General features: G+C 44.7%; 1 protein-coding gene across 1 annotated transcript; it reads left to right on the top strand.

Annotated features, from left to right (window-relative positions):
- The first annotated feature begins 1252 nt into the window (after positions 1-1252).
- Positions 1253-3607, top strand: si:ch211-141o9.10 (probable endonuclease 4). Its single transcript, XM_065012539.1, is given in 6 exon segments — positions 1253-1274; positions 1543-1700; positions 2236-2350; positions 2933-3037; positions 3231-3360; positions 3544-3607. Coding segments are annotated over 6 exon segments (594 nt in total).
- Positions 3608-17932: the final 14325 nt, after the last annotated feature.

Raw genomic sequence — 17932 nt, forward strand, 5'->3', positions numbered from 1 at the left:
CGTTCAGTACAGTAGACTTCAGTACAGCACAGTACAGTATAGTTCAGTGCAATACATTAGAGTTCAGTACAGTACAGTGGAGTAGAGTACAGTAGAGTTCAGTACAGTATAATACAGTAGAGCATATTAGAGTACAGTAGTAGATTGTAAAGTACTGCACTCTACTGTACTATAATGAAGTGTGCTGTACTGTGCTGTACCATACATACATTAGAATAATAGCCCGTTTGTAACATAGTACCCAAACATGCATAGGTGGATATTGCATATTTCTACCTTTGTGTACCTATTCAGGATACATCACCATGAAGAGAATGACATTCATATTTATAAATATACATTTATGTATAGTAAAGATCAGGGACCCATGCTGCTATTCCTATAATTATGTTACTGGGTGTAAATCCACTTCACTTACTGCAGTTCAATAACTAAAATAGCTTTTTTTTCAAACTCAAGGTTTCATGTCATAGCAGACATCTTTGAATCTCAGAGCAGATATATAACAGAGTTTTTGGAAAAAATGTACGAATAAAAAAACGGAGGTTTTACTTTTATTCTGTTATGAAACTCGACATCTGCACAGTTCTTCCAGTAAATGTGTTTTTGTAAAATTTTCTGTAAAATTTTTTAAAATTTGTCCTTGTGAATAGAGTTTGGTTTGCTAAACTTAGAAATCAATGGCTTTTGAGTCTCAGCATAATTTTTTCCATGGAATTGCCCAATTGCTATAGAGCCCCAGAGTGGAGGTGTCGTAATACCCATAAAACCTAGCAGTCAAACAGGGAAATGGTTCTGATCATTTTTTCACCATACATTTTTCCCATAGGAAAAACACTTAAAATAAGGGCTGTGTTTCTTGTAAGCTTACCTTGGCGTGACGTTTTGATAACCATGTAAATCTCTCTCGGACAAGGTGACTTTTATCAGTATATTCGGCTCTATTTACTCTCAGATTCGAAAATGCTAATTAGCATCAAAGTAGACATCATGCAAAACTACAAATTGCTGCAAGCTCCTGCACATCATCTCTAGCTGACACCTTTGCTAACAGTTATTGTGTCAATTTAAAACTTGCACAAGACAGATCACAGAATTGTCCATTTAAAGAAATGTAGCCAATTTATTCATCAGTACATTTAGCTAACATTAGATAGTTAATCCAGAGATTCTTGCCTTTGCCTTGATTTGGCAGTCTCATCCAGATCATCATGGCATTTGTAGTTCTTTATGATAGCCACATTAGCAGCTAATGGGCGTTAAATTCTTTGGGGGTAAATATAGGCAAATATATTGATAAAAGTCTGAGAGAGATTTACACAGTTACCAGAATGTCACGCCAGGCTAAGCCTACACAAAACACAGCCCTTATTATCAGTGTTTCTAAAATGCCCTATGGGAAAAATGAATAGTGGAAAAAAATATTGGAACTATTTCCCCGTTTGACCACTAGGTTTTACGAGTATTACGACTCATACTGTGGTACTCTATTGTGCATCAAGAAGGCACAATATGGATTTATCCTTCACTTGCCACCTCAAGGTGGAATCTGGAAAGCAGTTGGGGCGAGTACAGATATGGGAGGCTGCAGTTTTTCGTTATTCCTGGCGTCTCAGAGTTCCTGGAAGAACACGGCTCCAGAACTCTCTGCAGCAGCCCAGTTCCATGAAGAGTGTGCCCAACAGGAAGAGGAAGAGTGTGCCACACAGTGCTCTAGGCCTGAACCTGAAAACTTCCACCCTGGCTCCTCCCTGGGTTGTATCACCACACAGCATTATTTTGAGAATCTCTCTCTCTCTCTCTCTCTCTCTCTCTCTCTCTCTCTCTCTCTCTCTCTCTCTCTCTCTCTGAGAATATGAGTGGTCAGGGCAGCATAGTGGACGGTTAGTTCAGTGAGACGAGGTAAGAGACCAGAATAGGGGTGTTTCTGGACACCTGCTGGTCAGGGCAGCACAGTGGGCAGTTAGTTCAGTGAGCTGAAGTAAGAGACCAGAATAGGGGTGTGTCTGGACACCTGTTGGTCAGGGCAGCACAGTGGGCGGTTAGTTCAGTGAGCTGAGGTAAGAGACCAGAATAGGGGTGTGTCTGGACACCTGCTGGTCAGGGCAGCACAGTGGGCGGTTAGTTCAGTGAGCTGAAGTAAGAGACCAGAATAGGGGTGTGTCTGGACACCTGCTGGTCAGGGCAGCACAGTGGGCGGTTAGTTCAGTGAGCTGAGGTAAGAGACCAGAATAGGGGTGTGTCTGGACACTTGCTGGTCAGGGCAGCACAGTGGGCGGTTAGTTCAGTGAGCTGAGGTAAGAGACCAGAATAGGGGTGTGTCTGGACACCTGCTGGTCAGGGCAGCACAGTGGGCGGTTAGTTCAGTGAGATGAGGTAAGAGACCAGAATAGGGGTGTGTCTGGACACTTGCTGGTCAGGGCAGCACAGTGGACGGTTAGTTCAGTGAGCTGAGGTAAGAGACCAGAATAGGGGTGTGTCTGGACACTTGCTGGTCAGGGCAGCACAGTGGGCAGTTAGTTCAGTGAGCTGAGGTAAGAGACCAGAATAGGAGTGTGTCTGGACACCTGCTGGTCAGGGCAGCACAGTGGGCGGTTAGTTCAGTGAGCCGAGGTAAGAGACCAGAATAGGGGTGTGTCTGGACACCTGCTGGTCAGGGCAGCACAGTGGGCGGTTAGTTCAGTGAGCCGAGGTAAGAGACCAGACCTGATTAGGGGTGTATCTGGACACTTTTTGATCTGACTTTCTTTTAGTTTTTTCTTATATTTCTCAAAAATGGTTTGCAAACACCTGATAAATCTGCTAAATATATATAAAATACAATTACTGAAAACATGAATAATTTAGTGTGATCAAATAGATTTTTTCTCCATGAATGACAAACTCATAATCATCTTGTCATCACATCCTACACCACCTCTTTCTCCCCCAGGTTATGACCTGTCTGCAGAGGGAGGGGTGAAGTCGATGCTGGAGGAGTTTGACCAGACAGTTGGACTAGATTACCTCAGGGCTATCCACTTCAATGATTCTTAAGGTCTGCCATCTTATTTTTCTGATGCATATCAAAACCAAATACAGCAATATAGTCTTGTCAGAATGACAATACCAATATCATACCTAAACTATCATGGTATTTATTGTGGATATAAATCATGTTGATACTGTATAAAGTGAGTTGTAATGTTATGTGCTCATCTTGGGTGTGCCTCTGGATGGTTGATTGACAGATAAGCTGGGTTGTCACCTGGACCGCCTTGAGGACATTAGACAGGGTCAGACTGGAATATCAGCATTCCATGACATTGTGAACGAGCTAACACTGGACATCCTCCCCCTGATCCCGGTGACCTCAGGATGGTGAGAAGAACAGGGAAGAGGGTTCGGGACTGGGGAGGTACAGGGCAGGGTGGCAGGGGTTTTATACCAAGTCTTTGGAATGTGGATTGAAAGCACTTGGTGGCGATAAAGAAAAAATATAATCAATTGAGTTTTACCATGCTGCCCTATCATGATTTGTTCATGTTCCACCTTAGTCCACAGCCTAGGATTTGAATATGCTGAGCAGATTGAGCTGCTCTATTCCCTTTGTGAGAAGACCTCCTAGAAGATAAAACACAGCGAAAGCTGAACACAACCCTCATACCACCTCTGATCAACCATTATACAACCTCTGAATAATGGAAAAATGTTTTTAAATGAATGAGTCCGACGCAAAGAATATACTGCTTCTCCGAGACCAGGCCCAAATCCCTGTCATTCACGTGAAGAAATGATGGAAATACAGGGGGCGGAGATCGGGGGGTGCATTGTGAGAATTTGTCGGCGAGTGGGTAAACCGACCTCTACCATCTGTTCTATTGGCCAACGTGCAATCACTGGAGAATAAACTGGATGATCTCCGTTTGAGACTATCCTACCAACATTACATTAAAAAAATGTATATCTTATGTTTCATAGAGTCGTGGCTGAACGTGGACATGGATAATATACAGTTGGCAGGGTATCGTGCATCGGCAGGACAGAACAGCTACGTCTGGTAAGACGAGGGGTGGGTGTTTATTTGTCAATAACAGCTGGTGCGCAATGTCTAATATTAAGGAAGTCTTGAGGTATTGCTCGTCTGAGGTAGAGTACCTCATGACAAACTGTACATGTTTCAAGCAGACCATTATAGTCCCTGCACCCAAAAAAGCAAAGGTAACCTGCCTAAATGACTACGCCCTGTAGCACTCATGTTGGTAGCAATAAAGTGCTTTGAAAGGCTGGTCATGGCTCACATCAACACCATCATCCTGGAAACCCTAGACCCACTCCAATTTGCATACTGACCCAACAGATCCACAGATGAAACAATATATATTGCATTCCACACTGCTCTTATGTGAGAATGCTTTTTATTGACTATAGCTCAGCGTTCAACACCATAGTGCCCACAAAGCTAATCACTTAGCTAAGGACCCTGGGACTAAACACCTCCCTCTGCGACTGGATCCTGGACTTCCTGACGTGCCACACCCAGGTGGTAAGGGTGGGCTACAACACATCTGCCATGCTAATCATCAACACGAGGGCACCTCAGGGGTGCGTGCTTAGTCCCCTCCTGTACTCCCTGTTCACCCATGACTGCGTGATCAAGCACAACTCCAACACCATCATTAAGTTAGCTGATGACACAACAGTGGTAGGCCTGATCACTGACAATGATGAGACAGCCTATAGGGAGGAGGTCAGAGACCTGGCGGTGTGGTGCCAGAACAGCAACCTCTCCCTCAACTTGAGCAAGACAAAGAAAATGATCGTGGACTACAGGCAAAGGAGGGCCGAATACGCCCCCATTCACATCGATGGGGCTGTAGTGGAGTGGGTTGAGAGTTTCAAGCTCCTTGGTGTCTACATCACCAACAGACTATCATGGTCCAAACACACTAAGACAGTCGTGAAGAGGGTACGACAACACCTTTTCCCCTTCAGCAGACTGAAAAGATTTGGCATGGGTACCCAGATCCTCAAAAGGTTCTACACCAGCACCATCGAAAGCATCCTGACCGGTTGCATCACGACCTAGTATGGAAACTGCTTGGCATCCGACCATAAGGCGCTACAGAGGGTACAGCGTACGGCCCAGTATATCACTGGTATATAATTTGATTTGATTTTGATCTCTGAATAACCATTACACCACCATCTCTGAGATTTCTATTTTGGACCAAAACTTGGAATGATTCAATCTTCTTTGTTCCATTTGTTTTTGTTCATATCGATTTGTTCCAGTATGTCTATTTTCTAAGGGAATTGATTTTGCTTCAGTTGATTAAAATGAGATGATAGAAGTTAACAAATGGTCAGTTGTTCCTTCACCTTTCCAGCAGAGGGTACTATGGACACAGAAATGCAACATTATGACAGTCTAATGGCCATTGAATCGTTCAGTTACTGTAACATGAGTGTTAGCAAAGGAGGAAATACTCATTATTTAGCATAGGAACTATTATATAAGGGACCTTTTTGATCCAGTCATTCTCTAACAGGGCAAAATATTTGTCCATTAATAAATGGGTTGCAATTTTGAACCTGTTATAGGAGCCTATATAGTATCTATTTCTTTCTCTTCCACTCACTACCCTTCCTTTCCATTCTCATCATTCTCAATGTGAAATGGGAGACCCCGGCCAACGGTAGTCCTCTGCCCCCCCCTCTCCTCCCCCTGGCCAGCTGTTGAATACATACCCACCCTACAGAAGATGAGTAGTCACACCAAATGACACCACACATCCCCCACGAGACAACACTATCACACACCGTACTGGCATAGGAGGTATGTATAGACATACATCTATACATCATGGGAGACATGCCATGCAAATCATTCCTCTCTCATGTACAGTAATCACCTTAATACATTAGATTGGAACACTTTACACTTACAGCCAGTCGTGGCTGTCTGCTATACTGATACCGTGTTGAGCATTGAGGGAGAGGCAGGATTCATGTCTTTCAACGGGGTGTGAACAGAGACAGGAAGCGGAGGTGCCTGGCCCAGGAATGTCTCTGCCTCTCTTCTGGCCCCGCCCACAGGAAATGCCAGTCCGCTGTGCGTCTGGTTCAACAGGCCTTTTCTGGAGGACCTCAGACAGGCGTCTGGAGTGCATCCCAAATGGCAACTTTTCCCTATATGTATTGACCAGGACCGTTTGGGCTCTGGTCAAAAATAGTGCAATATAAAGTGAATAGAATGCCATTTTGGAGGCAGCCCTGGAGTGCGCTACAGTAGGGCAGGGAAAGGGGTATGACCCAGTGAGGAAGCAGACTAGGCTGGGTTACATTCTTATAGTTTGGGTGTGATTTTCCGGGAGAGAACAGTAGTAAGACAGACAACCTCATACCAGTATACCAGTTTCCGGGAGAGAACAGTAGTAAGACAGACAACCTCATACCAGTATACCAGTATACCAGTTTCCGGGAGAGAACAGTAGTAAGACAGACAACCTCATACCAGTATACCAGTTTCCGGGAGAGAACAGTAGTAAGACAGACAACCTCATACCAGTATACCAGTTTCCGGGAGAGAACAGTAGTAAGACAGACAACCTCATACCAGTATACCAGTTTCGGGAGAGAACAGTAGTAAGACAGACAACCTCATACCAGTATACCAGTATACCAGTTTCCGGGAGAGAACAGTAGTAAGACAGACAACCTCATACCAGTATACCAGTTTCCGGGAGAGAACAGTAGTAAGACAGACAACCTCATACCAGTATACCAGTTTCCGGGAGAGAACAGTAGTAAGACAGACAACCTCATACCAGTATACCAGTTTCCGGGAGAGAACAGTAGTAAGACAGACAACCTCATACCAGTATACCAGTATACCAGTTTCCGGGAGAGAACAGTAGTAAGACAGACAACCTCATACCAGTATACCAGTTTCCGGGAGAGAACAGTAGTAAGACAGACAACCTCATACCAGTATACCAGTTTCCGGGAGAGAACAGTAGTAAGACAGACAACCTCATACCAGTATACCAGTTTCTGGGAGAGAACAGTAGTAAGACAGACAACCTCATACCAGTATACCAGTTTCCGGGAGAGAACAGTAGTAAGACAGACAACCTCATACCAGTATACCAGTTTCCGGGAGAGAACAGTAGTAAGACAGACAACCTCATACCAGTATACCAGTTTCCGGGAGAGAACAGTAGTAAGACAGACAACCTCATACCAGTATACCAGTTTCCGGGAGAGAACAGTAGTAAGACAGACAACCTCATACCAGTATACCAGTTTCCGGGAGAGAACAGTAGTAAGACAGACAACCTCATACCAGTATACCAGTTTCCGGGAGAGAACAGTAGTAAGACAGACAACCTCATACCAGTATACCAGTTTCCGGGAGAGAACAGTAGTAAGACAGACAACCTCATACCAGTATACCAGTTTCCGGGAGAGAACAGTAGTAAGACAGACAACCTCATACCAGTATACCAGTTTCCGGGAGAGAACAGTAGTAAGACAGACAACCTCATACCAGTATACCAGTTTCTGGGAGAGAACAGTAGTAAGACAGACAACCTCATACCAGTATACCAGTTTCCGGGAGAGAACAGTAGTAAGACAGACAACCTCATACCAGTATACCAGTTTCCGGGAGAGAACAGTAGTAAGACAGACAACCTCATACCAGTATACCAGTTTCCGGGAGAGAACAGTAGTAAGACAGACAACCTCATACCAGTATACCAGTTTCCGGGAGAGAACAGTAGTAAGACAGACAACCTCACACCAGTATACCAGTTTCCGGGAGAGAACAGTAGTAAGACAGACAACCTCATACCAGTATACCAGTTTCCGGGAGAGAACAGTAGTAACACAGACATCCACATACCTGCACCACAGGAGGTTGGTTTCACCTTAATTGGTGAGGACGGGCTCGTGGTAATGGCTGGAGTGGAATAAGTGGAATGGTATCAAATACCATTCCATTCTCCCCATTCCAGCCATTATTATGAGCTGTCCTCCCCTCAGCAGCCTCCTCTGATGGTACACATCCTCTTTTGTTGTGACCCCCTGATGGTTTTAAGGTACATAATAAGAGAAGAGAAATACAATTAAAATAAAACATGTCCAAATGTGACGTAATTCACAAGAGATACTGCATGATGTTATCCTACCTTTAGAAATCCTATTCATCCCATTCTTTCTCTGTCTAACTGGAGAGATTTGAGTTGAATGTGTCCTCCCCTACTTGGAAGTTCAAGTTCAGCTCAGTGAGTAGTCCTCCCTGAGAGTATTTCTATAGCAGCCTTAAGCCACCCATTTAATTATAAGACATTGTAAATACTTCCAGATACTCTTGGTCAGACCATGCAATGCCATGGTGGAAGACTTCACCGATACACTAAATAAAAGGATTCTGAATCGTCATTGGAGAAACACTTATAGTGCCTTCAGAAAGTATTCATACCCTTTGACTTATTCCACATTTTGTTGTGATGCAACCTGAATTCAAAATAGATTCAAATGTTTGTTTTTTGCTCACCCACCTACACACAATACCCCATAATGACAAAGTGCATTTTTTGTTGTTGTTGAAATGTTAGCAAATTTATTGAAAATGAAGTACAGAAGTATATAATTTACATAAGTATTCACACCCCTATTCAAATACATAGAGTTAGAATTACCTTTGTCAGCAATTACAGCTGTCAGTCTTTCAGGGTAATTCTCTAAGAGCTTTGCACACCTGAATTGTACAATATTTGCAGTTTCGATCAGATCAGCTTTAATATTGCAGATAGATTGTGGCTTCCATCAGTGTGATTGTCTGCATCATTTCCAATCCTCCATATTTTTTAAAGATTATTTTCCCCTAACCCTACCATCCCTCCCCTACATGGAGTAAGCTAATGGACAACAACACTTAGGCTTCGATTTACAGCTTATATATACATTTTACGGACACAGTATTTTACATTAGTTATCTTTTGTTTGTTTTTAGTCCAATCCTTCAGCTTCCCTCAACCCCTCCGATCTGTCCCTGAACACCATCCAGTTTTGATTTCTATTTGCTATATATCTTTTAACTGTGCTGTTTTACAAAAGTTCTGAACCTTTCTATTCGCATAGATTCTACATATTGTAAATTAAAGATAAACATTTTGCTAAGAGTGTTATTATATTATTGATTGATTGACTATGACTTTTCAAATCACCCAGCAGTGCTATTTGCAGAGTTAGCTTCAGGTAAATGTTGTAATTATTCATCCATTCCTGAACCTGCGACCAAAAACAAGCTACATATGGCGGGCCGGGCGCAGTGCACGCTAACCAGATCGCCAGGTGCACGGTGTTTCCTCCGACACATTGGTGCGGCTGGCTTCCGGGTTGGATGTGCGCTGTGTTAAGAAGCAGTGCGGCTTGGTTGGGTTGTGTATCGGAGGACGCATGACTTTCAACCTTCGTCTCTCCCGAGCCCGTACGGGAGTTGTAGCGATGAGACAAGATAGTAGCTACTAAAAACAATTGGATACCACGAAATTGGGAAGAAAACGGGGTAAAAAAATAATAATAAAATAAATAAATAATTAAACACACACAAAAACAACATCAACATCTGAATGCTTTCAACTGAAATGTGTCTTCCGTATTTAACCACACTCCTCTGGACACATTTAACCACACTCCTCTGGACACATTTAACCACACTCCTCTGGACACATTTAACCACACTCCTCTGGACACATTTAACCACACTCCTCTGGACACATTTAACCACACTCCTCTGGACACATTTAACCACACTCCTCTGGACACATTTAACCACACTCCTCTGGACAATACCAAAACAAATCATCTAATGATTCTGTCTCTTCGCAGAAAATTCTGCAGAGCTGGGAAGGTTGTATCCCCCACATATATAACATTCTATTTGTTGCAGGAATTTTATATAATAATTTAAATAGAAAACTTTTAAGTTTTGAATCCAGTGTTATTTTGAGTGTCAGTTCATAGAGCATGTGCCATGGAATCGGTACATTGAAAATCTCTTGCCAACTACTTTGCAATATATATGGCACAGCTGTCAATTTTTTGGTCCTTAAATTAAATTGGTATAGTTTTATTTTATCACAATTTTCTGAAGCATATGTAGTTTTTTTTAATGCAGGGCCGACAGACAAGTTCCTTACTTTCTTCTCCTTCCATTTTTGCGGTAATGCTGCAGCTAGTTGATTGTAACTTTGTGTGGAGCAGACATTTCCATATATTCCTATTTATGATATAATTTACAAAGATTAAGATTAATATATATATATTTATTTATTTTTTATTTTTTTTCAAATATATTTATTTATTTATTTTCCAAAATATTGTTTTTTTTCATCAATTAGTATAGTTGAGTTTAACCATAATATTTGTTCTTGTCACACCCTGATCTGTTTCACCTGTCCTTGTGCTTGTTTCTACCCCCTCCAGGTGTCGCCCATCTTCCCCACTTATCCACGGGGTATTTATTCCTGTGTTTCCTGTTTGTCCGTGCCAGTTCGCCTTGTTTGTTCAAGCCTATCAGTGGTTTGTGTCGCAGTGCCTGCCTTTTCCAGTTTCTCGCCCTCCTGGTTTTGACCCTTGCCTGTCCTGACTCCGAGCCCGCCTGCCTGACCACTCTGTCTGACCCTGAGCCTGCCTGCCGTCCTGTACCTTTGCTCCTACTCTGGATTATCGACCCCTGCCTGTCTTGACCTGTTGTTTGCCTGCCCTGTTGTTACAATAAACTTTGTTACTTCACACAGTCTGTACTTGGGTCTTACCTTGATACCTGATAATTCTGTCTTTTCTGGTGGCTTGTTTTTAAAAAAGCGATATTTTGGAGATGATTTCTGATGATAGGTTATTGCCCTGCTAAAAGGTGAATTCATCTCCCAGTGTCTGGTGGGAAGCACACTGAACCAGGCTTTCTTCTAGGATTTTGTTTAGGTCCAGTCTGTTTCTTTTTTTATCCTGAAAAAGTTATTGACAATTACATGATGCAGCCACCACTACGCTTGAAAATATGGAGTGTTACCCGGTATTGTGTATTGGATTTGCCCCAAACATAAAACTTTGTATTCAGGACAAAAAGTGAATTGCTTTGCCAATTTTTGTGCTGTATTACTTTAGTGCCTTGTCGCAAACAGGATGAGTTTAAAAAATATATTTTTATTCTGTACAGGCTTCCTTCTTTTCACCCTGTCAATTAGGTTAGTATTGTTGTTGATCCGTCCTCAGTTTTCTCCTGGCACAGCCACTAAACTCTAACTGTTTTAAAGTCACCATTGGCCTCATGGTGAGCGGTTTCCTTCCTCTCTGGCAACTGAGTTAGGAAGGACGCCTGTATCTTTGTAGTGGCTGGGTGTACTGATACACCATCCAAAGTGTAATTAATAACTTCACCATGCTCAAAGAGATATTCAATGTCAGCTTTTTAATATTTTTACCCATCTACCAATAGGTGTCCTTCTTTGCCAGGCATTGGAAAACCACTCTGGTCTTTGTGGTTTAATATGTGTTTGAAATTCACTGTTTGACTGAGGGACCTTACAGATAGATAATCGTATGTGTGGGGTACAGAGATGAGGTAGTCATTCAAAAATAATGTGGAACACTTATTGCACACAGAGTGACTCCGTTCAACTTATTATGTGACTTGTTAAGCAAATTTTTACTCCTGAACTTCTTTAGGCTTGCCATAACAAAAGAGTTGAATACTTATTGACAAAAAAAAAGAAAATCTCACATATTTCCATGTTGCATTATGGGGTATGGGGTAGGCTATTGTGTGTAGGCCACTGACACACAACAAAATGTTGATAATGTCAAAGGGAGTGAATACATTCTGAAGGCACAGTACCCATGATACTCCCATTAAAATGCAGAGGATTAAGTTACTAGAATATTTCAAACTTACTTAAACATTTACATGGACCACTATTTGTGGTACATGAGGAGCTTTACAATTGTCAATATCGCAACAGCGCCTCTTCAACCTCAAGAGGCTGGAGACATTTGTCTTGGCCCCTAAGACCCTTACAAACTTTTACAGATGCACCATTGAGAGCATCCTATTGGACTGTATCACCACATGGTACGGCAACTGCACCACCCACAACCGCAGGGCTCACTGCCTGCCCTCCAGGACACCTACAGCACCCAATGTCACAGGAAGGCCAAAAAGATCATCAAGGACATCGACCACCCGAGTCACGGCCTGTTCAACCCGCTATTATACAGAAGGCGAGGACAGTACAGGTGCGTCAAAGGTTGAACTGAGAGTCTAAAAAACAGCTTCTATCTGTAGGCCATCAGACTGTTAAATAGCCATCACTAGCCAGCCTCCACCCTGTACCCTGCCCTGAACTTAGTCACTGTCACTAGCCGGCTACCACCCGGTTACTCAACCCTGAGTAAGGGCTCCTGCCCTATATACATAGAAACGGAATCACTGGTCACTTTAATAACGGAACACAGGTCACTTTAATAATGTTAACATACTCTTTTACTAATTTCATATGTATATACTGTATTGATGTATATATACTATTCTACCTATGTGTGTGTGTTTATGTGAAGGGAGGAGAGCAGGGTAGAGACAGTCTTTAACTGGTCAGTAAAGGCCCTGCATGCGTGGCTCCTCAGTAAGAGACAGGGTTTAGCACTGAGCCAAACTCCATATCCACAATCTGACTGTCCCCCTGCCAGGGACTCCCAATGGTGATACCACACACACACACACACACACACACACACACACACACACACACACACACACACACACACACACACACAGACACACAGACACACACACACACAGACACACAGACACACACACACACACACACACACACACACACACACACACACACACACACACACACACACACACACACACTACAACTAAAGTTCCTCAAGGAAAATAGGTAAATATATAACAGGGTGGAGTACCTCCTGCAATTTAAAAACCTTTGAATTTATTCCAAACTGCCCAAGACATCATATGTCAAACTTAAGATATGGCATTCCTTCCTTTCTTGACTGTGTGTGTGCGTGCATGCTTTCCTCCCATCATGTGTTTTAGAACATTTTTGCTGTTCAGTTGTGTAGTCAGGTGCGGCATATCTGTGTGTACACTAACGAGCAGTGCTTTGAGAGTCTGTCTTAGGAGAGTAGATGTGAGCTATAAACAGAGCTGCTGAAAGGAACATTGTTAAGTAAGGACTATTAAAACTCGAGATATGCCAGAGAGAGGCTTGAGAGAGAGAGATAGAGAGAGAGAGGCCAGAGAGAGGCTCAAGAGGGGCTCGAAAGAGGCCCGAGAGAGGCTCGAGAGAGGCCCGAAGGAGGCCAGAGAGAGGCCTCCTTCGCTCTGTTTGTGTCCCAAATGTCACCCTATTCCATAGGAAGGGCCCTGATCAAATGTAGTGCACTAAATTGGGAATAGGTTACAATTTAGGATGCAGATTCTCTCTCTGGCTCCAGGGTAAGTAAGGAATGCTACCCAGAGGTGGTGGCTAGGGCTGGGCTGGGAGCCATGCAGAGACAGGCTGTCACAGCACAGCAGTAGGACTACCACAGTCTCCTCTCCAGGCTAGTCCACATCAGGCCCCGTCTCTGTGCCTGTCTGCCTCCCTGGCCTGGCATCATCCCCACAGCACCATCTGTCTCTCTGAGGATACACAGACCATTACAGAGACCAGTACATGCTAGTGCAGAGACCAGTAGAGACCACAACAGATAGTAGCATGGATTAGTTAGAATAGCGAAGACCATCGTGGATCTTCAAATACTAAGTATAGCAGATACATAGACCAGAACGGTCCACTTCAGAGACCAGACCATGTCTACTGCCACAAACCCACTCTACTATGTCTACTGCCACAAACCCACTCTACTATGTCTACTGCCACAAACCCACTCTACTATTAATACGCTACTCTTCACCACATGTTGAGTACTAATTACTCTGAGTTAAAAACCAACACACACAGACACCAAAAACAGAACAGGAGAGAGTGTTATCCACATGTTGACTGGCATGTACAAACACACATTTCATGTCAGTATGTTGCATGTCTTTTTCACGCAGGGAGAAGTCAAGAGTGTGTCTGGTGTGTATGACTGTGCGTGCTTTGAGGAATGTCTGTGATCATGACCTCTATCTGGACCACTGACCTGAGAGGCTTTATGTGTCTGCTCTAACCCTAACCTTAACCCTAAAACCTAACCTTAAACCTAACCCTAGCTCCTAACCCTAAACCTAGCTCCTAACCCTAAACCTAACCCTAGCTCCTAACCCTAACCCTTAACGTATATATCTAACCCTAACTCTAAACCCCCTAGAAATACCATTCGACCATGTGGGGACCAACAAAATGTCCCCAGTTGGTCAAAATGTTTTTGTTTACTATTCTTGTGGGGAATTATGGTCTCCACAAGAATAGTTAAATACGTCCACACACACACACAGGGCCTCGGACACACACCAAAAATGTCTCAAACTAAATAAACACATACTCTCCCCTGCTTTCTGTGACCACATGGACAGATACAGGCTAAGAGGACAAAACTGGCTTTTGCCATAAGATCCCTGACCACTGGGACCCAGAGGCTCAGCTTAGTCCTGATACCTGACCACTGTGACGGACCCAAACTTAAGGAAAGCTTTGACTCTGTACAGACTCAGTGAGCATAGCCTTGCTATTGAGAAAGGCCGCCGTAGGCAGACATGGCTCTCAAGAGAAGACAGGCTATGTGCACACTGCCCACAAAATGAGGTGGAAACTGAGCTGCATTTCCTAACCTCCTGCCAAATGTATGACCATATTAGAGACACATACCCACATAGAATTTGAAAACAAATCACAATTTTGATAAACTACCATGTTTATTGAGTGAAATACCACAGTGTGCAATCACAGCAGCAAGATTTGTGACCTGTTGCCACAAGAAAAGGGTGACCAGTGAAGAACAAATACCATTGCAAATACAAACTATATTTATGTCTATTTATTTTCCCTTTTGAACATCATTACAAAACTGTATATATACACATAATATGACAATTGAAATGTATTTAATATTTTGGAACTTTTGTGTGTGTAATGTTTTCTGTAGATTTTTATTGTTTATTATCTATTTCACTTGCTTTACATTTACATTTACATTTAAGTCATTTAGCAGACGCTCTTATCCAGAGCGACTTACAAATTGGTGCATTCACCTTATGACCTCCAGTGGAACAGTAGTGCATCTAAATCTTTTCAGGGGGAGGGGGGGTGAGAGGGATTACTTTATCCTATCCTAGGTATTCCTTAAAGAGGTGGGGTTTCAGGTGTCTCCGGAAGGTGGTGATTGACTCCGCTGTCCTGGCGTCGTGAGGGAGTTTGTTCCACCATTGGGGGGCCAGAGCAGCGAACAGTTTTGACTGGGCTGAGCGGGAACTGTACTTCCTCAGTGGTAGGGAGGCGAGCAGGCCAGAGGTGGATGAACGCAGTGCCCTTGTTTGGGTGTAGGGCCTGATCAGAGCCTGGAGGTACTGAGGTGTCGTTCCCCTCACAGCTCCGTAGGCAAGCACCATGGTCTTGTAGCGGATGCGAGCTTCAACTGGAAGCCAGTGGAGGGAGCGGAGGAGCGGGGTGACGTGAGAGAACTTGGGAAGGTTGAACACCAGACGGGCTGCGGCGTTCTGGATGAGTTGTAGGGGTTTAATGGCACAGGCAGGGAGCCCAGCCAACAGCGAGTTGCAGTAATCCAGACGGGAGATGACAAGTGCCTGGATTAGGACCTGCGCCGCTTCCTGTGTGAGGCAGGGTCGTACTCTGCGGATGTTGTAGAGCATGAACCTACAGGAACGGGCCACCGCCTTGATGTTAGTTGAGAACGACAGGGTGTTGTCCAGGATCACGCCAAGGTTCTTAGCGCTCTGGGAGGAGGACACAATGGAGTTGTCAACCGTGATGGCGAGATCATGGAACGGGCAGTCCTTCCCCGGGAGGAAGAGCAGCTCCGTCTTGCCGAGGTTCAGCTTGAGGTGGTGATCCGTCATCCACACGGATATGTCTGCCAGACATGCAGAGATGCGATTCGCCACCTGGTCATCAGAAGGGGGAAAGGAGAAGATTAATTGTGTGTCGTCTGCATAGCAATGATAGAAGAGACCATGTGAGGTTATGACAGAGCCAAGTGACTTGGTGTATAGCGAGAATAGGAGAGGGCCTAGAACAGAGCCCTGGGGGACACCAGTGGTGAGAGCACGTGGTGTGGAGACGGATTCTCGCCACGCCACCTGGTAGGAGCGACCTGTCAGGTAGGACGCAATCCAAGCGTGGGCCGCGCCGGAGATGCCCAACTCGGAGAGGGTGGAGAGGAGGATCTGATGGTTCACAGTATCGAAGGCAGCCGATAGGTCTAGAAGGATGAGAGCAGAGGAGAGAGAGTTAGCTTTAGCAGTGCGGAGCGCCTCCGTGATACAGAGAAGAGCAGTCTCAGTTGAATGACTAGTCTTGAAACCTGACTGATTTGGATCAAGAAGGTCATTCTGAGAGAGATAGCGGGAGAGCTGGCCAAGGACGGCACGTTCAAGAGTTTTGGAGAGAAAAGAAAGAAGGGATACTGGTCTGTAGTTGTTGACATCGGAGGGATCGAGTGTAGGTTTTTTCAGAAGGGGTGCAACTCTCGCTCTCTTGAAGACGGAAGGGACGTAGCCAGCGGTCAGGGATGAGTTGATGAGCGAGGTGAGGTAAGGGAGGAGGTCTCCGGAAATGGTCTGGAGAAGAGAGGAGGGGATAGGGTCAAGCGGGCAGGTTGTAGGGCGGCCGGCCGTCACAAGACGCGAGATTTCATCTGGAGAGAGAGGGGAGAAAGAGGTCAGAGCACAGGGTAGGGCAGTGTGAGCAGAACCAGCGGTGTCGTTTGACTTAGCAAACGAGGATCGGATGTCGTCGACCTTCTTTTCAAAATGGTTGACGAAGTCATCTGCAGAGAGGGAGGAGGGGGGGGAGGGGGAGGAGGATTCAGGAGGGAGGAGAAGGTTGCAAAGAGCTTCCTAGGGTTAGAGGCAGATGCTTGGAATTTAGAGTGGTAGAAAGTGGCTTTAGCAGCAGAGAGAGAAGAGGAAAATGTAGAGAGGAGGGAGTGAAAGGATGTCAGGTCCGCAGGGAGGCGAGTTTTCCTCCATTTCCGCTCGGCTGCCCGGAGCCCTGTTCTGTGAGCTCGCAATGAGTCGTCGAGCCACGGAGCGGGAGGGGAGGACCGAGCCGGCCTGGAGGATAGGGGACATAGAGAGTCAAAGGATGCAGAAAGGGAGGAGAGGAGGGTTGAGGAGGCAGAATCAGGAGATAGGTTGGAGAAGGTTTGAGCAGAGGGAAGAGATGATAGGATGGAAGAGGAGAGAGTAGCGGGGGAGAGAGAGCGAAGGTTGGGACGGCGCGATACCATCCGAGTAGGGGCAGTGTGGGAAGTGTTGGATGAGAGCGAGAGGGAAAAGGATACAAGGTAGTGGTCGGAGACTTGGAGGGGAGTTGCAACGAGGTTAGTGGAAGAACAGCATCTAGTAAAGATGAGGTCGAGCGTATTTCCTGCCTTGTGAGTAGGGGGAAGGTGAGAGGGTGAGGTCAAAGAGGAGAGGAGTGGAAAGAAGGAGGCAGAGAGGAATGAGTCAAAGGTAGGCGTGGGGAGGTTAAAGTCGCCCAGAACTGTGAGAGGTGAGCCGTCCTCAGGAAAGGAGCTTATCAAGGCATCAAGCTCATTGATGAACTCTCCGAGGGAACCTGGAGGGCGATAAATGATAAGGATGTTAAGCTTGAAAGGGCTGGTAACTGTGACAGCATGGAATTCAAAGGAGGCGATAGACAGATGGGTAAGGGGAGAAAGAGAGAATGACCACTTGGGAGAGATGAGG

This window comes from Oncorhynchus nerka, linkage group LG28 (genome assembly GCF_034236695.1).
Source record: "Oncorhynchus nerka isolate Pitt River linkage group LG28, Oner_Uvic_2.0, whole genome shotgun sequence".
Taxonomy (NCBI): domain Eukaryota; kingdom Metazoa; phylum Chordata; class Actinopteri; order Salmoniformes; family Salmonidae; genus Oncorhynchus; species Oncorhynchus nerka.